The 23,740-nt window shown below is 37.9% G+C and overlaps 1 protein-coding gene across 1 annotated transcript; it reads left to right on the top strand.

The window, feature by feature from the left end:
• Positions 1-16,000: 16,000 nt before the first annotated feature.
• Positions 16,001-23,006, top strand: LOC120349652. The gene is made up of 3 exons (XM_039420133.1): positions 16,001-16,586; positions 17,307-17,411; positions 22,881-23,006. Exons 1-3 carry the CDS (start codon positions 16,380-16,382, stop codon positions 23,004-23,006), a joined length of 438 nt encoding a protein of 145 aa, XP_039276067.1. The 5' UTR covers positions 16,001-16,379.
• The last annotated feature ends 734 nt before the right edge of the window (positions 23,007-23,740 follow it).

A 23,740-nucleotide genomic window follows, 5' to 3' on the forward strand; every position in this document is an offset into this window, starting at 1 on the left:
TGGCTTAATAGTTCATTAAAAATTTTTAAAAGGAAGAGAAAAAACCCTAAACTCCATGTGCATCCTCTCCGGTCGGGATCTTAAGCCAGAAGAAGGAGGTTTTCAGAAAAATTTGTCTCTTCCATGAATAATTCTGTAAGCTACTCTCTGATTGGCCTTCAATTTAATAGACTCAATACAATTGGTTGCCTTGGGAATCAGGGCTTCCTCGGCTTTATAATAGAAAAAATTAAATAAAAAAGAATTCTTATACAAATGTATGGAGTGTTTATCTTAAATTGATTTCATAAATAAATCCTAACATGCGATGTTACTATATTCAGTCTTTATATGAGTTTTGTATACTCTTGGTTTATCATGCTTTCTTAGATTATAATAAATATTTATACAAAAATAATGGGTGTCTGTATTTCTACACATCGACTTCCTTTAGTATACATAACATATCCTTTATGAGTAAATTTTATATAATTCAACCTGTCATATGGGTTGATCGAATAATCAGCTGATTCGCTCAGTATTGATTCTAATAATTATCGATTTATCCAAGATCGACTAATTCTTTTCAAAATGTAAACAAGTAACTCTAACCTCAATGTTCATGCATTTTATTTTTTTTTTTATAATCCGCCTATAATAAGTAAGCCGCTTTATAACTTTTTGATCTTACCAATGGGTTCTCATAATTATTAAATCACAATTATACATGTTTTCTTATCATTTGTTGATAATGCTATTACTTCTAATCGCTAATAATACTTGATTTGAGTTGTTTTATCTTTTGACTAGGTCTAACCTTCTTTCCAATTTTATAGTTCTATTATATTTCATTAGTTCATTTCAAAATATTTGGTGGTATTAATTTACCACGTGACAAGGTTATAGGAAATTTGATATAATTTATTCTCAATCAATATTAATTTGGGGGTGGCTTTATTTCAAAAGAGTGTTATTTGGGTTTAATCAATCATTCAGTATGTTTTTTTTGTGAATATAATTTTGGGTTATATTGGTAGAATGGGGTATAGAAATAGAGAATAGGAAGCCCTGAGTATAGTATCATTTATATAATTATTCTGTATATTATTTTATCCAGTCAAGCATCATAGAAAGTTATTTTTGAATTATTTATTCGTGGGTGTAGTTCATTTAAACAGTATTTCATTTTTCTGTGTGAACATTAATTGGGTCATGTATGCGCTTCGTGATAGGTAGGATTAGTAATAGGTTCAAAGTATAGGTTACCTATGTCAAGATATTTCCTTAGAAATAGGGTTGTAAACACACTCAAATCAGACACAATGGCAACGAATGAGAGAACCACAAAAAATTTTGAAAGCAGTGAGGGAAGCACAGACAACACCATCGAGACCAGTCAAAGTCAGGAGCAATATTCACCAGAGATGTTACCGAATTCTGAGTAAATCAACCTGGTGACTCTCACAACGACCAAGAAAAATTCTGAGTGAAAAAATCAGTAGAGTAGGACTATCAGGGAACGAAATGGACAAGATTTTCAACTTATTAACAAATATGAGGGAAGATACGGGTGCCAGTTTCAAAGAAAAACCGGACATGTATGAGCAAGCAATTCAAAGAAAACAGTAAGAAATTGGAAGAGAATAAGAAAGAAATGAACGAAAAGTTAGAAAAGTTAAGTAGCAATGTAGAACAGCTGGAGAGAAGATTTGAGAAGAAAATGGAGGAGAAAACTAAAGAGATTTGTGGTGAGATAGCAATTAAAATAACAGAGGTTGAGAAAAACGTCGAGAGAATAGATAAGAGACTTCAAACAGAGATTGCATCATAGAGGAAGGAGCTATCAGAGAAATCAGGTGGAATGGATAATGCAGCCTTTAAAAGATTTGAGGAGCAGCTCGCGGAATTTTACAGAGAGAAGGAGAGGATGAAAATGGAATTCGAGAAGGCCAGGACACAACCGATTATTGTCAACACCAGCTGTAGGGGGTTGGAGGAAATGCCAAAATTTGAGAAATATCTGGAGAATCCTATGCAATTTTTGATTAAATTGAAAGAGTATTATTTTGTGGCATAGTGGGAAAATTAACTGGAGTGAGCAATCAAGCATCATTGAAAAGTCATTTGATAGTCAACACTCAGCATGGTGGATGATTATTCAGGCTAGCATTGACTCTCTAGAACAATTTGAGGAGCTTTTCACTGATAAATTCTGGAGCCAACTCATTCAAGATTCAGTGCGAGAGAGATTGTGTAACAATATTCATTGTTCCAATTGTGAATGATGAGGATTATGCGAATTATCATGAGAAGTCAGTCTGTTACAACAACTTGTTTTGCTGCTTTGCTTTTCTGCATTGTGTTGTGTCGACTCTGTAAGTGTTTGCATAGAAGTTATGGTACTAGTAAAATCAACGATTTTCTTGGAGCATCAGCTTAGTTCATGACCTTATGAGGCAAGGAATTTGAGTCCAATTGATTATCAATCATGCCTTATTTGGTTAGGAATTTAGAAAATAGCTGTCACTTGGTGGGAGAATGTATCTTAAATTCTAGTTGTACCGTTCCATTCTATTGGCAGAAATTGTGATGAATATTTTCAAAAAAAAAAATGGTAACTGCCAATCACAGTTAACGTTGGTTAGGTTCCTATCTAGTAGGGATGATCACACAGCTCCTAGACCAGGCAAGCGTACCGTGGGCTTCATTCAGCGTTTGTCCATTGCTGCAAGCAGAACTGAATAATGTAGTCTCAGTATTTTGTGTTAATCTTTGCTTTAATGCCAGCTTTAGGCTTGTTAGTATTTGGCTGTGGAACCATCTGTTCCAATAGCATGTTTTAGTTTTTTCCGCCTCAGTAAATGCTTTAATTAAGAAGAGAGGATATCAAATTTGTCACCTCACAATGGAAATTTTCCTCCTATAACCGCTACTAAAGGTACGTCATTTATTATTATTGATGAGAGCTTCCATCAAAGTATTAAACTTATTGTGATAGATAGACTACATTTAAGTGTAAATGTATTGTGATAGATTTATTGAGTATAGTCCTTTTGATCCTGATTTTGATTAGAATGGAAGATGGTAATGGTAATTCAAACTGATGAGTGATAGAAGAAAATAAACGGTACATGCTCTTGTAGAAATGTAGAGTACCTGTAAGAAGGAATTGAGATATTTTTGATTTAAAATTATTTTTGAAGAGGAAGCTATTAACCTAAATTTGAATGATAGTATTTTGTGTTATAGATTTTATTTGCTTGCTGATTCTAATGAAAAGCTTTGTTGATTCTTTAGGAAACACCTATCATGTAATTTATTTTTTTTAAATTACACTCTATATGTAATAATTTATGTAAGAGAACAGACTGAACAAACTAACAACAATAGCCTACTCGAAAGACCTTATTATGAAGTAATTCAATCAACTAGTGAATTATGTATTATGGAATACTATGTACTCATCTCTTTGTATAAAGGGCATGACCCTGATTACAAATTAATTCTTTTCTATTAAATCAAGATATTGAAGTAGGTAATGTCTATTTGTGTTTTTAAGTAATAAGTATTGATTTGAGTTTTATATAAAAAAACTGAATAAGGTTAATTCTATTATATAACTGAAGTTGAGTTAATTTGTTTTATCCTAGTTTATTTTTTATTCTAACAGCGGTCAATGTACGAGTCCATCAATGTACGAGTTCATCAATGTACGGGTCCATGAATGTCTCGTGAACGTGTGTCTTTAAGCCGCTGAGATGCCTCTAAATCGATGGCAGTCCTAGAACTTTGGGGTCTGCTGTCTCCTGTCCCTTTGGACGTGTAGAGCTAAATCACCGAGCCTAGATTCAAATTGAAGAAACAGCTTTGAGGTAACAACTTTTTCCAAATTAAACAAACGTCCCAGGAACTCCGGATGTGGCAGAATGGATTTTAGTGACTAAAGGCTTTTAAAAAGGGAGGGTAAAACGTGAACCATTCGATCAATTGAAACGTGCTGAATTAGAATCATTTTTGTGCTAAATCGTGAATTTGAGATGTGGAAATTTGGGGATGGATAGATAACAAATTTTATTAATTTGGTTTGAGTAATAGATTTTCGGTTGTATCTTTAAATTGAAATGTGAGGCCATATTTTCTCTGTAAGGATCCAGCTGGGAATTTCAGTTTTCTTTGAATTTATATCCTATAATCTACTAAACTACTAAGAGTTGAACTAGCCTGTGGAATGTTTAAAGGTCCATAAATGTTTTGTAAATTATATTTTCATCTTAAAGTTGTAAAGAATCGAAGCTTCAAGGACCGTAGCCTTTTCTAAATTTGTTTTGATATCACACATTTTTGAATAGGTAGTCTTCCTATATAAAATTCCGTGATGTGATACTTTAGGAATATTTGTCTTCACAGCTTTCATAATATAACAATACAGAATAAATGTTATCGGGGATTATTAATATTTGATAATATTTTGATAGTGTTTTGAAAGTTTCCAAGTGTGTTCTAAATGTTCTAAGAGTCTTCTGAATTTTATGTTGATCTTTATTTTAAAATATTTATTGTTATTTATGATTAACTTCTGAGAAATATCTATGATAATTTTTAATTCTTCTTTCTGCAATTAAAGTCCTTTAAGCTTCTTATTCTGGGGGAGTTGCTAGTCTCCTACCAGGCGCCTCCCCAGGTGGCGGATAGGGGAACGCTCACCAGATATGGTGAGTACGGGGAAATAGAATGCCCGGGCGGACCAAAACTAGCACACGTAGCGTCTGTCTCAGATTGAGCGACTACAACCGAATTGATTGTCGGTATAAGCAATCCATTTCTTGCAGTCCAACAGCTTCGGGTGGAAGAGACTGAAGAAATCTGGGCACTTTTTTGTCCATAGAGGGAGAAATTGCTCTTAAAGGCGGAAGAATCATACTGATCAACGGCATAAGAATACAGAAGGCAACGGGAAACCACTGCATTATTTTCCCTAGTAAAATCATCATGTCTGGGTTCAATATTAAATATTCCGGAGTTTCAAGTTCCCCATTCGGATCTCCGGGGGGAACAGCTGCGAACAAAGATATGAGAGGAGGAGCCATTAACATGGGTACATGGAACGTTTGAAGCATGTTTAAGGCGGGCAAGCTTGAAAATACAACCCGCGAGATGGACAGGTTGGGTATGGACATTCTTGGCATAAGTGAAATGCGATGGTCTGGAAGTGGAATAAGTACCAGTGGAGGTTATACAGTGTATCATTCAGGAAATACGGAGGTGAATCATCGAAATGGAGTTGCAGTGATGGTTTCTAAGAGAGTGAGTGGATGCGTTGGAAGTTTCGTCCCCCTTTCTGATAGAGTCATGCTGCTTCAGATTCAGGCTAAGCCAGTTTACCTAAATATTATTCAAGTGTATGCACCCACAGCAGATGCTGATGATGGGGTGATTGAGGATTTCTATGCAGAAATTAACACAGTTTTACGACTCACAAAGCCTCATCAAGTCAATATTGTGATGGGAGACTTCAATGCCAAGGTTGGTGAGGGAAAGTGGATGGTGTAGTGGGAGCCTTTGGGTTGGGATTGCGGAATGAACGAGGGGACAGATTGATACAATTTTGTCAGGAAAAGGGTTTGGTAGTCATGAACACCATGTACAAGCTACCACATCGCAGGTTATACACCTGGAAGTCGCCACAGGACAATGATGACATATTGGTCCGTAATCAGATCGACTATATTATGGTGAACAGAAGGTTTGAAATAGTATTATGTCTGTAAAAACTTATCCAGTAGCAGATATTGAGTCAGACCATATTCCTGTGATAGGAAAGCTAAGAATTAGATTACGTTCAATCCCAAAGCGCTCAATAAATCCAAGAATTGATGTGACAAAACTTAAACAGGTTGCTCTTAGTGAATTGGTTCATCAAGACTTGGTGGGGGCTTGAGGGCAATAGATGAGCACACTGAAGTAGAAGTGCATTGGAGAGAGGTCAAGAATGTGATGGTTGATGTTGCAAAGAAACATTTGTGGGCTGAGAAGGAGCAAGCTCATAAGCAATGGATGACAAGTGACATTTTGAACCTTATAGACCAGAGACGAATATGCAAAGGACGGGATCATGTGCAATACCCAACTTGCAGAGAATAATTCGCAACAAGATCAGAGAGGCTATGGATCAGTGGATGATTGAAAAGTGCAGTGAGATTGAGGAGCTTCAGAGCAAACATGATTTGCATAATATGTACAAGAGGATCAATAAACTGACTGGAAGAAGGCTAAAACAGAGCAGGGATTTTTGATGGATGAGACACAGAACATAATTGCCACTACTACTGAACAGTTGAAGACATGGGAAGACTATGTGCAAAGGCTATTTGAGGATGACAGGGTCATAAATCATGGAGTCAATGAGGCAGACACAGGACCTGCTATACTTCGAGAGGAGGTAATCAGGGTTGTCCACAATATGAAGGCCGGTAAAGCTCCAGGACCTGACAAAGTGCATGCTGAATTACTGAAGACCCTGAGTGGCAAAGAGATTGATAATCTTGTCTTGTTATTCAATAAAATCTACCAGACCGGGAAGATTCCAGAGGACTGGCTCAAGTCAACCTCCATTCCAATCCCAAAGAAGCCAAATGCAAGGCGATGTGAGGAATATCGGACAATCAGTTTGATGAGTCATATACTCAAGCTATTCCTGAAAATCATACATGGGCGGATTTTTCGTAAATGTGAAGAAGTAATGGCTGACACTCAATTTGGTTTCAGAGGGGATTAGGCACGAGGGATGCCTTGTTTGCAATGCAAGTCCTGGTTCAAAGATGCCAAGATATGAACAAGGATGTATATTTATGCTTCATTGATTATGAGAAGGCTTTTGACCGAGTACAGCACACCAAAATGCTGGAGATCTTAAAGCAGATGGGGTTGGACAATCGGGATGTCAGAATTATTGCCAATCTCTACTGGAACCAGACAGCAAATGTCCAATGGGATAAGGAGTTGTCAAAAGAAGTAGAAGTTCGTAGAGGGGTAAGACAGGGCTGTGTGTTGTCACCAACATTATTCAATTTATATTCAGAAGCTATCCTCTCTGAGGCTCTTGATGGATGCACATGTGGACTGGTTGTCAACGGTGAAGTTGTGAATAATCTCAGGTATGCGGATGACACAGTGTTGTTGGCTGGAAGTGCAGATGATCTCCAACTGCTGTTGAACCATGTGAATACAACCAGCAATAAGTATGGATTGTGTATGAATGTACGCAAAACAAAGTTCATGGTTGTTAGCAGAGAACGTGTTGAGGCAACAGTGAGAATTGCTGGTAAGTTGGTGGAACGTGTACAAAGCTTCAAATATCTTGGATGTTGTGTCAATGAGAAATGGAGTTTCGACCAGGAAGTAAGGAGTAGGATTGAGCAGGCAAGGGCAGCATTTTTCAGAATGAGAGGGGTATTATGCAATCGGAACCTTGCTCTCAAGACTAGAATTCGTTTGTTGAAGTGCTACATCATTCCAGTGTTGTTGTATGGGCATGAGGGATGGACATTAACGAAAGCATTGGAGGCAAAGCTGCAGGCGTTTGAACTGTGGTTGTATCGGCGCATTCTTCGTATTTCATGGACAGAAAGGGTGAGGAATTCTGAGGTATTGGAACGAATTGGGACTACAGTGGAGGCTCTAGCCTTTGCTAGTTGGCGGGGTGAAGCCTCTAGCCTTTGCTAGTTGGCGGGGTGAAGCCTCTAGCCTTTGCTAGTTGGCGGGGTGAAGCCTCTAGCCTTTGCTAGTTGGCGGGGTGAAGCCTCTAGCCTTTGCTAGTTGGCGGGGTGAAGCCTCTAGCCTTTGCTAGTTGGCGGGGTGAAGCCTCTAGCCTTTGCTAGTTGGCGGGGTGAAGCCTCTAGCCTTTGCTAGTTGGCGGGGTGAAGCCTCTAGCCTTTGCTAGTTGGCGGGGTGAAGCCTCTAGCCTTTGCTAGTTGGCGGGGTGAAGCCTCTAGCCTTTGCTAGTTGGCGGGGTGAAGCCTCTAGCCTTTGCTAGTTGGCGGGGTGAAGCCTCTAGCCTTTGCTAGTTGGCGGGGTGAAGCCTCTAGCCTTTGCTAGTTGGCGGGGTGAAGCCTCTAGCCTTTGCTAGTTGGCGGGGTGAAGCCTCTAGCCTTTGCTAGTTGGCGGGGTGAAGCCTCTAGCCTTTGCTAGTTGGCGGGGTGAAGCCTCTAGCCTTTGCTAGTTGGCGGGGTGAAGCCTCTAGCCTTTGCTAGTTGGCGGGGTGAAGCCTCTAGCCTTTGCTAGTTGGCGGGGTGAAGCCTCTAGCCTTTGCTAGTTGGCGGGGTGAAGCCTCTAGCCTTTGCTAGTTGGCGGGGTGAAGCCTCTAGCCTTTGCTAGTTGGCGGGGTGAAGCCTCTAGCCTTTGCTAGTTGGCGGGGTGAAGCCTCTAGCCTTTGCTAGTTGGCGGGGTGAAGCCTCTAGCCTTTGCTAGTTGGCGGGGTGAAGCCTCTAGCCTTTGCTAGTTGGCGGGGTGAAGCCTCTAGCCTTTGCTAGTTGGCGGGGTGAAGCCTCTAGCCTTTGCTAGTTGGCGGGGTGAAGCCTCTAGCCTTTGCTAGTTGGCGGGGTGAAGCCTCTAGCCTTTGCTAGTTGGCGGGGTGAAGCCTCTAGCCTTTGCTAGTTGGCGGGGTGAAGCCTCTAGCCTTTGCTAGTTGGCGGGGTGAAGCCTCTAGCCTTTGCTAGTTGGCGGGGTGAAGCCTCTAGCCTTTGCTAGTTGGCGGGGTGAAGCCTCTAGCCTTTGCTAGTTGGCGGGGTGAAGCCTCTAGCCTTTGCTAGTTGGCGGGGTGAAGCCTCTAGCCTTTGCTAGTTGGCGGGGTGAAGCCTCTAGCCTTTGCTAGTTGGCGGGGTGAAGCCTCTAGCCTTTGCTAGTTGGCGGGGTGAAGCCTCTAGCCTTTGCTAGTTGGCGGGGTGAAGCCTCTAGCCTTTGCTAGTTGGCGGGGTGAAGCCTCTAGCCTTTGCTAGTTGGCGGGGTGAAGCCTCTAGCCTTTGCTAGTTGGCGGGGTGAAGCCTCTAGCCTTTGCTAGTTGGCGGGGTGAAGCCTCTAGCCTTTGCTAGTTGGCGGGGTGAAGCCTCTAGCCTTTGCTAGTTGGCGGGGTGAAGCCTCTAGCCTTTGCTAGTTGGCGGGGTGAAGCCTCTAGCCTTTGCTAGTTGGCGGGGTGAAGCCTCTAGCCTTTGCTAGTTGGCGGGGTGAAGCCTCTAGCCTTTGCTAGTTGGCGGGGTGAAGCCTCTAGCCTTTGCTAGTTGGCGGGGTGAAGCCTCTAGCCTTTGCTAGTTGGCGGGGTGAAGCCTCTAGCCTTTGCTAGTTGGCGGGGTGAAGCCTCTAGCCTTTGCTAGTTGGCGGGGTGAAGCCTCTAGCCTTTGCTAGTTGGCGGGGTGAAGCCTCTAGCCTTTGCTAGTTGGCGGGGTGAAGCCGAAGTGGTAACATGTAGAGAGTGTTTAATAGTATTTCAGTAATAGTATACATAGTTATAGTAGTGTCGTTTAGTGTAGTTTAGTGTCGTTTACTATATTCAATAGAACAATAGGTTTGCTTACGCTGGAAAAATAGAGCCGGCTGTGAGTGGAAGTAGTACGCATGTGCGCGCTCGCGTCCGTACGTTCGCGTCGCCTGCCGCGGTCGGTCACCTCGCGAAAAACCAACTGGCGAGAAAAAACTGCTGAGCCGTCGTAATAGTTATATTAATCAGAATAATGAATGGAAAGGAATGGAAACTAGTTAAACCTTCGACTTTCTTAATTCCAGAATTTGAAGAAGTTGAAGATAATAGCTGCAATTCATCACCACCACCATCAATCACCATGAATGAAGGAGATACATCACCAGAAAAATTCATTCAACCAGACCAGCTTAAAACTCCGGCAGAGCAAATACTATATAATGCATGGAAGGAAGCTGACAATAGGATGCGAGTAGCAGAAAGTAAAAACAACATGTTTGAAAAAAAACTGGAAGAACTTCAAATCAAGCTGTGTCAGTTAGAGAGCGCTAATTTCAACTCGGCCCCTGCAGCTTCCAACAATTTGAAAGTTGTAGAGAGTAGTAAGTCGGATCAACACCAATCAACAACAATTAAGAAAAATCAACCAAAAGGTGGAAAATCTGATAATGTTAAAAATGCATCACGTAGTACTGGTTACTGTACAGATGAGGAGGAACTTGCCAAGGAGACGGAGTGGGTGAGAGTGAAAAATGGGAGATCTAAGAAGAGGAAGCTGAATACTTCACTTTCGCCTCCATCACAAGAAAAATCACCTCCACTCTATTCAAGAAATAAGCGAAATGCTTCTTCAAATAAAGAGAATAAATCGAAAGATGACACTGGACATGAACAGTTTTCCACCAACAATCAACAGTCAAATAAAATTTTGAAACCACCACCCATCATATTATACAATATTCAAAATTATCAAGTTATCTATAAGATTCTAAATAAAAAAATGGAGAAAAATTCTTACAAGGTGACTTTACTGAATAATGATAGTCTAAAACTCAATGTTAACACAGAAGAGAATTACAGATTAGCTACGGCAGTGCTGAACGAAGAAAATATGAATTGGTCTTCGTTTGAAAACAAACAAACTAGACCTATTAGAGTAATTGTTAAGAAATTGCATAGCACTTGCGATCCAGGTGATATAAAGGAAGAACTTCAAGAGAAAGGATTTAAAATTCTGGATGTTGTAAACATACTGCAGTGGAAGACTAAAGAACCACTTCCAATTTTCATGCTCACTTTTGATAATTCAGAGAATATAAATAAAATTTATGAAATCCATGCAATCATGGGCATGAAAATTGAGGTTGTGCCAATTAAGAAGCCGAAATTCCTACCCCAATGCAAAAATTGCCAAGCCTGGGGGCATACTAAAAAATATTGTAGGAAAGATCCCAGGTGTGTGAAATGTGCCGGTCCCCACCTTACCACCAGCTGTACAAAGCCAAAAGAAGAAAAAGCAAAGTGCTACAATTGTGGAATGGAACATCCAGCTAATTATAGAGGGTGTCTAGTGGCACAAGAACTGCAAGCACTTCGGAATAAGAAGAAACAACCAAAAACCAATGAGGGAAATAAAACTACTGTGCCTCAAAGGGTATTAAGAGATGCTCGAGTTATTGAGAATCAGTCTTATTCGGATAGAGTAAAACAAGTCCCAGTTAACAAAATGAATGAGAAAACCCAACTTATATCGCAGAGCTTAGGTGAAGATTTAGGATTGAATATAGCCTCTCAACTCCAATTAATTCTTGAAAAGCTAGTTAGGCAGGAGCAATTCAATAAAACAATTCTTTCTAGACTAGAAAAACTAGAAAATACTACAGTGAAAGAAAGCACTTACAAGAAATATGGAAGGTAGATTTAGAATAATGACATGGAACGCCAACGGTCTATTACAGCATAAAGATGATCTATTGGCAATTCTAATTGAACAAAAAATTGATGTTTGCCTAATTTCAGAAACACATTTCACAAAGCAATCATATCTGAAAATGAGAGGTTACAAAATATATCATGCAGTACATCCCCAGAACAGTGCTCGTGGAGGAAGTGCGGTGATGGTTAAAGAAGAATTAATTCATCATGAGTATAAGAAAATAGAATTGCAAGAGTTCCAGTCGATTTCCGTAAAAGTGAAACTTACATGCCATTCGAGTGGAATGATAACGATCGCAGCTGTCTACTGCCCTCCTCGATTCAGCTTAAAGAAACCAGATTACTGTGATTTTTTAAGAAATTTCACAGGAAAATTCATCATCGGTGGAGACTTCAACTCGAAGAATACTAGATGGGGCTCGAGACTAACCACAACCAAAGGGAAGGAGTTACAACTGGCCGTTGATGAATACAACTGCGAAGTACATTCGACAAGGAAGCCAACTTACTGGCCAACAGATAGAGCTAAGATCCCAGACCTGTTAGACTTCTTCATCACAAAGTACATATCACCCAACACTATAGAGGTTGAGGAAGAATTTGATCTTAACTCCGATCATTCACCAATTGTCCTTACAATCCATAGCTCTGCTGTGAAAAAACCCGGAGCACCACAACTAATAAATAAATATACAGACATAGAATCATTAAAGCACATGATAGAAAATAAAATTGATTTAGACACATCTCTACAAACGACTGAAGAGCTGGAAAATGAAGTACAAGAGTTTGTAACGAGCATTCAACAATCTGCATGGGAAAACACTCCCCCACTTCAGAGTAAAATTAAAGGTAATTGCTACCCCCAAGTAGTAAGAGAGCTGATAGCAGAAAGAAGAAGAACTAGAAGAATCTGGCAAACGACAAGAGATCCAAGAAGTAAAATAGAACTGAATAGAATTACACAGAACTTGAGAGGAGCAATACATGAAATAAAACAGCAAGAGATTAACACTTACCTGGAGGAACTAAGTAATGAGGCCAGTACCAACTACTCACTATGGAGAGCGACAAAGAAAATAAAGAGACCAGTGGAACAAGTGGCACCAATAAGAAAAGAAGATGGAACATGGGCTCACAGCAGTAAGGAAAAAGTGGTTTTGTTTGCAAACCATCTTGAGAAAACATTTACTCCTCATGATGATAGAGTGCTCAATGATGGAATAAATGTAATCATACAGCCAAGACTTTTGGATAATATCCCTCCAACATCGCCAAGAGAAGTTAAAAAAGAAATAAATAATATGGCAAAGAAGAAATCACCCGGATATGACCTCATAACAGGAGAAATACTTCAACATCTTCCTAGAAAAGCAATTGTGAAATTGAGTCATATTTTCAATGCAGCTTTCCGTTTAAAGTACGTGCCAAGTTTATGGAAAGTAGCCGAAGTAATAATGCTACCTAAGCCCGGAAAGTCACTAAATGAAGTAACCTCTTATAGACCAATATCACTCTTACCGGTACTATCAAAACTTTTTGAAAGATTACTGTTGGCAAGATTAAAACCAATTCTACAGGATAAACAACTTATACCTTCTCACCAGTTTGGATTCCGTAGTAAACATTCAACAATTGATCAAGTACACAGAATAACAGATGTAATAGAAAGATGCCTTGAGGAGAAAAAGGTATGTTCTACTGTCTTCTTGGATATTGCCCAAGCTTTCGACAAGGTTTGGCATGAAGGCTTGTGCCATAAATTAGAACAAGTCCTACCCGCAGCATATAGCCAATTATTGAAGTCCTACCTGGACGAGAGATATTTCAGAGTGAAGCTGGATGATGAATATTCTACACTAAGGCAAATTAAAGCTGGTGTACCCCAAGGAAGTGTGCTAGGGCCAGTTTTGTATACACTGTACACTAGTGACATTCCAAAGCCAGCAGGAGTCACTATAGCTACATTTGCAGATGATACTGCTATTCTCTCAGTCGCAGAAGATATTGAGGAATCTACAGAAAAGTTACAAAGAGCAGTTAATGAAGTAAACACATGGACAAATCATTGGCTAATTAAACTAAATGATACCAAGTCTGTACATGTGAATTTTACTAATAAAAGAATTCAATATATTCCAGTATATATAAATGAGAAAGTCATTCCACATGCTAATACTGCCAAATATTTGGGTATGACGCTGGATGTCAAGCTCAAATGGAAAGCACACGTCAAGAAGAAAAGGGAAGAACTAGGAATTAAATTCAAAAAGATGTATTGGTTGCTGGGAAGAGGATCCAGGCTGTCCATATACAACAAAATTCTACTATATAAACAGCTACTGAAACCAGTATGGACTTATGGCATTCAACTTTGGGGCTGTACTAAACCATCCAATGTACAAATTATCCAACGATTTCAAAATAAGGTACTAAGAAATATTGTTGACGCTCCTTGGTACATCAGAAATGCTGATCTTCATCGCGACCTTCAATTGGAGACAGTCACGAAAGTTATTGAGCACTTTGCGGCCAAGCATGAAGAGAGACTCCACCAGCACGACAATATAGAGGCAATCCAGCTGCTTGATGTTGATAATCTGGTCAGGAGGCTCAAAAGAACAAAACCGCATGAGTTAGTGAAGTGAAATTTGTGTTGTGAATTGATGGCTTGAAGCTGGTGTTAGTGATAGTGAAATGTTCATCCCTTCAAACCAAACAAATTATTATTGGCCTACTAACTTGATTGTATGAAACTATTTTATAGGATACAAACTAGACTAAGTAATTGTAGTCAAAAACTAGACAAACTGAATCATAGGATGAGGTTTGAAAAAGTCTATTTAGTAAAATTAGGATAAAATAAATAGCTTATTAGTCTCAGACTAGGTGCTAATTTTTATATAATAAAAAAAAAAAAAATCCCACTCACTTGGTTGACTGTGCAATTTAGCATTCCACTTTGGGGTTACGTATACCCTCCCACTCTCTGGCCGGTATGGTGATGATGATTTCCATTGCCGGAGCATTTCTTACAAATGCCTACAATCTTTGACAGCTTTCGACATCCTCAAGATACTCAGGTTGAGTAATTGTATATTCATCATAAATTTGTAATATCATCCATTCTTATTCATTCATTTATCTATTTTCATTCATTCATTATCATTCATACTGCTATTGTTCATTTACTTATATAGATTTATCTTACTTATGAGCTGTGCCTACAAAGGCAATCAAAGAGTTTGTCATTTCAGGACATTGAATAATATTCAAAATTTTGAATACAAAATCATTTTATTTTTTGAATCTTGTTTCTTTACAATTGGCATCACATTCAACTTATGTATTTTGAAACTTACATCACAATTAATTCAACAATAAAAATAACAATTATTAACTACTTGATTTTGCAATTATTCGCATTACCTATTGTTTTGGTAGGACGAGTTGTATTCAGGACTCAGCCTACCTGGTCCTCTATTAATTTTGCTACCAGAAAAGTTTTTTTGATAGATATCAGGTGCATATTTATCACTATAAGTTTGGCCGTCTCCGGTCCGGATATTTCATATTGACATATGCTTAGAAAATACATTTATTCTTATTCATTATTTTACATCAATTGTGTAATGATTATTGTCTTATACTTCTATTCATAGTGTTTATTTCTGTATGTTCAAGGGTAATATTTGTATGGAGTTGCTCATACTGATACATTCAACCAAGCACTTATGTCATTGTTCCCAACAATTGGATACAACACTAGTAGCCATCCAGTATAAGAGGAGGTCGAACATTTTCAATTGAGGTATCGTTCCAATTTTCAATATGCCTCCTAAAGGCAAACGAAACAGCCTTCTCACTGTGAGAAGTGGCATCAATAAAAATCTATCTTGGCTTTATACTGAATATTTCAATTTTAAAATCAATGATGAAAATGATTTTCAAAAACTACTAGCAGTGAAAACTAAATTGCTCAACTTTGAGCAGCGTTATGAAGAGATAAGCCTGGAATTTGATTCAGATGACATTGATGACAATGAACATCAAATTGTCACAGAAAAATTTTTAATGTTAATTGCTAATGTAAATACAATTTTGAAAAATTATGATTCACAGCAGCAAGTTGCTACATTTCAAGCACCGGCAATGGAACATCAGTCACCAAACTCCTCTCCAGTTCCCAAATCACCGGGATCTGTAGATCATAATAGTGTAATCAACACAAATCAATCGCCATCTGCTTCAGTGACTGCTAATAATGTCAATTCTCTGCCTTTGCAACCCACTATGCCTATTTATCAAGGTCTACAATTACCAATGGTACCATTACCAGAATTTTCAGGTTCCTTTGATTCATGGCTTGAATTCCGTGATACCTTTTCCAATATGGTTATTGAAAACCAAACTTTGGCTCCAGCTACAAAGCTGTATTATTTGCGCAAAGCTCTCAGTGGTGAAGCCCTTGCACGCATTCAGAATATTCCTCCAGGGAATGGAAACTTTGAGCTTGCATGGAATCTGCTTACACAGAGGTACAATAACCCCAGATTAATTGCAAGTACCCACATTTAAGGTATTGAATCACCCCCAGCTCTCAAGAAAAATTGTTCCAAATCTCTTAGAGCTTTCATTGATCACTGTAAATGTCACATTAATGCTTTAGAAGCGCTCAAATTGGATGTTCAAATTGAAGATTTACTTTACATGCAAAAAATCACTTCTCAACTTGACTCTAATATCTTGCGCGAATGGGAAAAACGCATTGAAATAAATGAAATCCCTACTATGGATAAACTGTGGGAATTTCTTGAAAATCAATGTAAGGTAATGGATGCTATTTCATCTCATAGCCCCTCAAATCCACCAACTAATCAAAAGGTTTTTACTCAAGCTACTTCGAATGCACCCAATGTTAGGCAAAATACTCGTCCTTTTGCTCAAAATAATACTCTGAATAATTTTCAGCCATCAGTATCCTGTCAATTTTGCAATGATCGATCTCATGGGATTTTCAAATGTGTCAATTTTTCAAAGATTCCCATCAATCAACGTTATGATGCAATCAAAAGGAAAGGGTTGTGTTTCAATTGCCTTAATCCTTACACTGACAATCACAACTGCTCTTCAAAGAGATGCCAAAAATGTGATAAGCGACATCACACTGTTCTACATGATTCCTTTACTAGCAATTCAGGAGGTAAGAATGTTGTTTCTAATGTGATTCAGTCTCAGAATGAGTGCACCGTTTCTAGTGCCCATTCATCTTCAGCATCAAATTCAGTTAGTTCACAATCTGATAATTCAGAAACAACAGTTGTTTCACATGCTGCTTCATCCATCATTTCTAATAATAAGTCATCAGTTCAAGTATTACCTACCGCAGAGGTTCTGGTTGTTAGTTCAAATGGTGAATTAATTGCATGTAATGCTTTAATGGACACAGGAAGTGATTGTTCACTCATCACTCAAGAGTTGGCTGATAGATTAGCTCTTCCTTCTCGTCATGTAACTAATCTGATTAATGGAGTGTCCAGTATGCAAGCCAAATCTACAGTTGTTCACTCAGTATTAATAAAATCATCTGATCATACTTGGTCAACGCAACAAGAATGTATTGTTGTTGAGAAATTTGCCTCATGTATTCCTCGTGTCACAATTGATCTTAACTATTACAAGATTCCAAGCAATATTCGACTTGCAGATCCAAATTTTCATAAATCTAAGAAAATTGATATCCTATTGGGTATTGATGTTTATGCCGCAATCATGACTGGCAATCAAATTATTGTGTCACCTGATGTTCCAATCCTACAAAATACAAAACTTGGCTGGATTGTTTTTGGCTCTTGTCAATTACCTAAATCAGTGTCACTCAAAAAATCATCTAATCAATTTGTTACCAATTTTGTCTCCACAGCTGAAGTCTCCAATCAGTTGGAAACCTTCTGGAAGCTGGAAGAAGTCTCTTCAGTTATTCCTGTCTCTCCTGAGTGTGCTAGGGTTGAAGACGTGCATGTCGCTGGCCCGGCCACATTCGAATTTCACCAAACAAACTATGCCAAGATTTACTACCTATTTTCTACTATTTTCTACCTCCAATAACAGATTTTCTACCTCAAGGATAACAGAGATATCAGCAAAAATATAGAAAGGTCAATGACCTCTCAGCCAGGCCATCTTTGAATTTGACCAAACCAAATATGCCAAGATTTACTACCTATTTTCTACTATTTTCTACCTCAAACCAAACTGAAATCTAACCATGCATAACGGAGATATTGGCGAAAATATGTATAGGTCACGTGCATGTCGCTGGCCCGGCCACATTCGAATTCAACCAAACAAACTATGCCAAGATTTACTACCTATTTTCTACTATTTTCTACCTCAAAGCAAACTAAAATCGAATCACGCATAATGGAGATATTGGCTAAAATATGTAAAGGTCACGTGCATGTCGCTGGCCCGGCCATATTTGAATTTCACCAAACAAACTATGCCAAGATTTACTAAATATTTTCTACTATTTTCTACCTCCAATAACCGATTTTCCACCTCAACCCAAACGGAGTTATAGGGGATTGTAAGTTTTCACCCACCCCCCTCGCCAATCACCACACACGAAAACTAGTTTCTAGGCTTGCCATGATTGAATTTTTGAAAAACTAAATGAGCCAATATGTAGTACACAAGCTCTGCTATCATATTCCACGAAGAACGAAATCGATAGCTCATCACTAGACAAAGTTATTGAGTGTTTAAAGATTACCCCCCCCCCCTTCATAACAGCATGTCTCTGGCCCGGCCACATTTGAATTAAAAAAAACCAACTATGCCAAGATTTTCTACTTATTTTCTACTATTTTCTACCTCCATTAACGGATTTTCTACCTCAACCCTAACGGAGATATAGGGGATTGTAAGTTTTCACCCACCCCCCTCACCAATCACCGCACACGAAAACTCGTCTCTAGCCTTGTCATGATTGAATTTCTGAAAAACTAAATGAGCCAATATGTAGTACACAAGCTCTGCTATTATTTTCCATGAAGAAAAGAATCGATAGCTCATCACTAGACAAAGTTATTGAGTATTTAATGATTACCCCCCTCTCATAACAGCATGTCTCTGGCCCGGCCACATTTGAATTTAAACAAACCAACTATGCCAAGATTTTCTACCTATTTTCTACTATTTTCTACCTCCAATAAAAGATTATCTACCTCAACCCAAACGGAATTATAGGGGATTGTAAGTTTTCACCCACCCCCCTCGCTTATCACCACACACGAAAAAACGTTTCTAGCCTTGTCATGATTGAATTTCTGAAAAACTAAATGAGCCAATATGAAGTACACAAGCCCTGCTATTATATTCCATGAAGAACGGAATCGATAGCCCATCACTAGACAAAGTTATTGAGTATTTAAAGATTCCCCCCTCTCACAATACAGTACAGTATGTCGCTGGCCCGGCCACATTTGATTTTAAACAAACCAACTATGCCAAGATTTTCTTCCTATTTTCTACTTTTTTATACCTCCATTAACGGATTTCCTACCTCAACCCAAACGGAGTTATAGGGGTTTGTAGTTTTCACCCATCTCTTCGCCATCGCCACACACGAAAACAAGTTTGTAGTAATATTTTCAAACTGTCCGAAAATCCACTGTTTCTTACTCAGCCGCCAATTCGTTACTCACACTACTATCTCAACCAAGGAATCTCAGACAGTTTCAAAATTATTTGTAGATTAATTTCGTACCCTGGAACAGTGCCTTGAATATTGGTGGGGAAACTTGGGATAATTGGTAGTGGTTGATTTTAAAAATAAGCATGTATTGAACTATGTTTTGAATTGTTTCTGATGAAAAACCATATAACAAATAATAATGTTGGGAAATAAACATAAAACAACTAATTACATAAAAAATGCATTGCAAGACGTACCTTTATTTCATCAATAACTATAATTGAACATATGATACACTAATTAATATTTGAAATACCTTTATAAAATCACAACTAATTGTTCACATTCTGCAAACAGAAAGAAGAATAGAAAAAACATCCTAATTTGCAATGGATGAAAATCGCAAACTATGTGAACATAAAATACACAAATTAATATCTGATTACCTTTATACAATCGAAACTAATCGTTCACATTTTGCAAACAGAAAGAATAGAAAAAACATCCTTATTTGCAATGGATGAAAATCGCAAACTATCTGAACATAAGATACACTACTTATTATTTAAACTACACATATACAATCACAACTAATTGTTATCATTCTGCAAACAGAAAGAAGAATAGAAAAAACATCCTAATTTGCAATGGATGAAAATTGCAAACTATTCGACCATAAGACGCACAAATTAATATTTAAAATACCTTTATACAATCAAAACTAATCGTTCACATTTTGCAAACAGAAAGAATAGAAAAAACATCCTTATTTGCAATGGATGAAAATCGCAAACTATCTGAACATAAGATACACTAATTATTATTTAAACTACACATATACAATCACAACTAATATACAACTAATTTCACAGTGCTATATGGATTGGAGATATGGGGTCTAAGCTGTATGAATATAGTGGAGAAGGCACAGCTTTATTTTCTAAAGCGTTTACTCCTGTTGAATAGAAGCACTCTCAGCTGGTCATTGAGATTGGAGACTGGAAGACTACGGTTGAGTAGTTTTATATTCGTCAAGTCAATTAAATACATCTGTAGAGTTATGTCAATGGCTAACGGGAGATACCCCAGAGAATGCATTGATAGATTATACGAGTTGGCGCAACAGGATCAAGATAACCAAGGTAACTGGGTGTGTTTGTTGAAGAATCAGTTGCATCTGGCGGGTTGCAATCTGGTTGGAGATTGGCAGGACAGAGGAAAGTTTTCTTAAGTCTTACAAGTTGAAAAAGGAAAACTAGTACAAAACTATTTCGACAGACTCTACGGACAAGACATAGAAGCAGCTCTGAACTCAACAAGCAGCCCACATTATAAAAGATTAAACCCTCTTTTCATGATCGGTGAACAGCTACTGTATAAAATGTCTCTTGCGAAAACGCGCTGCGTCGCACAACTGCGCTTAGCCACTAGAAGCTCTCTCTATTTATATAATAATAGAGACCTGGTAATATGGATTAACAGCTCATTAGAATGCCCTATTTGTAATATGAAAGAGGAGGAATATGTTGAGCATTTTCTGTTAAGGTGCCCGATGTATGGTGGAATAAGAAGACACTATTTAGAAAAATTCACTACAAATGTGGTTACTGACGATGACAAACTCATGGTTTTACTTTCGAACTTTACGGAGCAGAAAATCAACCGTTTGTATGGGTATACAATGAAAGCAATCGAAATCAGATCTATGATAATAAACACTTGAATAATGTCCGATAATTATAGTGAGGGAACAGAGGTTATCATTGAAAATATTAAAAGTATTCGATGCTCATTTTAGACGGTTAAATAGGGAATGCAGTGAGCTGAATAAAGTAAGTTTGATGGGGATAGATTGAGCTCTAAAAATAAGATAGTTGGAAGAGATTATTGTATGTGTGACGGATTATTATATAAAAATGTATTATTGGATATATTTGTCTAGAATTGATTATTGTTGATGTTAATACTGTTATTACTCGTTTCGTTTATGAAATAGGAATAGGTAGATATTTAAAACTGGTATGTTATTATTGTTGACTACTATAAATGGTATTTTTTTAGTATGTGAGAAATGTAGTATTGGATAAATTTTACAAAAAATTCATTATTTTTGTAGTTGAACTGTTATTGCACGTTTATAAAATATGTATAGGTATATATACCTATATATACCTCCCGTATATATATATTATACGGGAGTGCTATGATTGATAGATATGGGATTGTTATTACATAAAAATGTACAGATAGATATTTTATTTTAAAATTTCAATTTTTTCGAATGTGATAGATCTATTCTTCTGTATATTAGGAACATATATACTTACTAAAGTACTCTTACTTGTGATATATATTTAAAGCATGATTTAAGACATACCAGTAATGTGATATCATAGAATGTAATGACTGTATTCAACTCAACTCGTTTGTATATGTGCTTGAAACAAATAAATTTATTTTATTATTTTATTAAATCTTCAATACGTTACTCTCACATACATTGATTCATTGACTTGAATCAAATTTATAATTATACTAGCCGTCAGGCTCGCTTCGCTCGCCATATCCGTCTAGAAAGGGGGCTCCGCCCCCTGGACCCCCGACTGGATCGTCCAAGAATGGGATCATTCGCTTCGCTTCGCTCGCCTGCATTTTTCATTTGAGCATTTTTATTATATGTTAGGACGATCCAGTCGGGGGTCCAGATTAAACGTCTGGCTAAACGGATATGGCGAGCGAAGCGAGCCTGACGGCTAGTAATATAATATTCCCAGGAATAGCTCTGATTGAAGTAGCAGTGCCCAATTTTTCCTAGATTAATGGATTTCAATCTTCAACTTGGTGCCAACCTAACAAAGTCAACTCAACTTAATGCCAACCTGACAACATTATTTATTTATTTACCAGTTAACAACGGTTTCGAAGAGGTAGGCCTACTCTCTCTAGATTATAGTTCTATATTAACATATGGTATGGCCTTTTTTCAATTATAATTAAGAGAATATGAAGAATATACATGCTAAAAGACGAACTTTAAACCCTTAAAAACCACCCTTAGAGTTAAAATATTGCCAAAAGATTTCTTAGTGCGCCTCTAAAGGGTCAACTGAACATACCTACAAAATTTGAACGTTTTTGGTCCAGTAGATTTTTAGTTCTGCGAGTTAGTGAGTCAGTCAGTCAGTCGGTGAGTGAGTGCCATTTCGCTTTTATATATTGTAATAGGAATGAGAGTAAACACGACACAAGTATTTAATACCTTGAGAAAGGTTTTTAATAACTTGAACTATACAGGTTTCGAATTGGAATGAGTTTGTTTGGAGACTTAGTAACAGTAATAACAAATTCAAAACATATGTTGTTATACTACATTCTTCCCCCCAAAGAGTTAATGAATGTAGTCATTCAAATAATTAGGAGGTCTTCTATTTCTAAAACTTCTTCTTGGATATGTATTTTGATTTTCTTGTCCAGTAGTCTGTTGTCTAGGTTGTAAGCTCTCGGCAGTAGTACTAGTTTCGTTTTCTTGGTTTTGGGTTGCTTGAGGATTATGGAAGTATTCAAGTTCAGGTTCGGAAGTTGGTAATTGAGAATTTTCATCATTTTCAGAATCGGTTTGTTCTTCGTGATCTCTGTTTTCGTACTCTCCAACTGGAGCAAGATGACGTGTTGATACTGTGGTTTCTTTTCCATCAGGTAGCTTTACATGTGCATACTCAGCATTTCCATGTAGAAGTTGGACCTCTTCAACAAGTGGCTCATATTTAGATGTTCGATTGAATTTTTTTAAATAGACAGGGCCGGAATCGAGAAGCCAAGAAGGAGCGGAAACACCATTGTTTCCAGATCTACGTGGGTGTAAGAACATACGCTCATGAGGAGTTTGATTTGTGGCTGTGCAAAGTAATGTTCTTGTTGAGCTAAGAGCATCTTCTAAAACTGACTCCCATAGATTTATTTCTAAATTAAGTGATTTTAATGCTAGCTCAATCGTTTTCCATAGAATACCATTATATCTTTCAACCTGTCCATTACCTGCTGGGTTGTAAGCAGTGGTTCTGCTATTTGCAATTCCATGCGAGTTTAGGTAATTTTTCAAGTCTTGACTCATAAATGATGTTCCTCTGTCTGAATGTATGTAACTAGGAACCCCAAACGTAGAAAACAGGGTTTTCAGTTTTGATTTAACTGTAGATGATGACATGTCTGGACATGGGAAAGCAAAAGGGAACCGTGAAAACTCATCTACTATTACCAATAAATAACGATTTCGACTTGATGAAGGCAGAGGGCCTTTGAAATCGATATTTAGCCGTTCAAATGCAGAAGTGGCTTTAATCAGAGTCCCTTTGTGTTTGAAGAATTTGGGCTGACAGCAGCACACACTTTGCAGGAGTTTGTTATACGTCTGATTTCATCAATTGAGTAGGGTAAGTTTTTACTCCGAACCCAGTGGTACAACCGTGTTATGCCTGGGTGGCATAGAGACTCATGTAAATCAACTAATAGATTTTCCTGATTTTGGATTGAAGAACATACTCTAGACAGAGCATCAGCAGCCATATTATCTTTGCCAGGTCTATATACAATATCGTAATGAAAACAAGACAGTTTCCACCTCATTATCTTTTCATTTTTCACTTTACCATGACGGTTGT

The sequence above is a fragment of the Nilaparvata lugens genome, chromosome 2 (genome assembly GCF_014356525.2).
Source record: "Nilaparvata lugens isolate BPH chromosome 2, ASM1435652v1, whole genome shotgun sequence".
Taxonomy (NCBI): domain Eukaryota; kingdom Metazoa; phylum Arthropoda; class Insecta; order Hemiptera; family Delphacidae; genus Nilaparvata; species Nilaparvata lugens.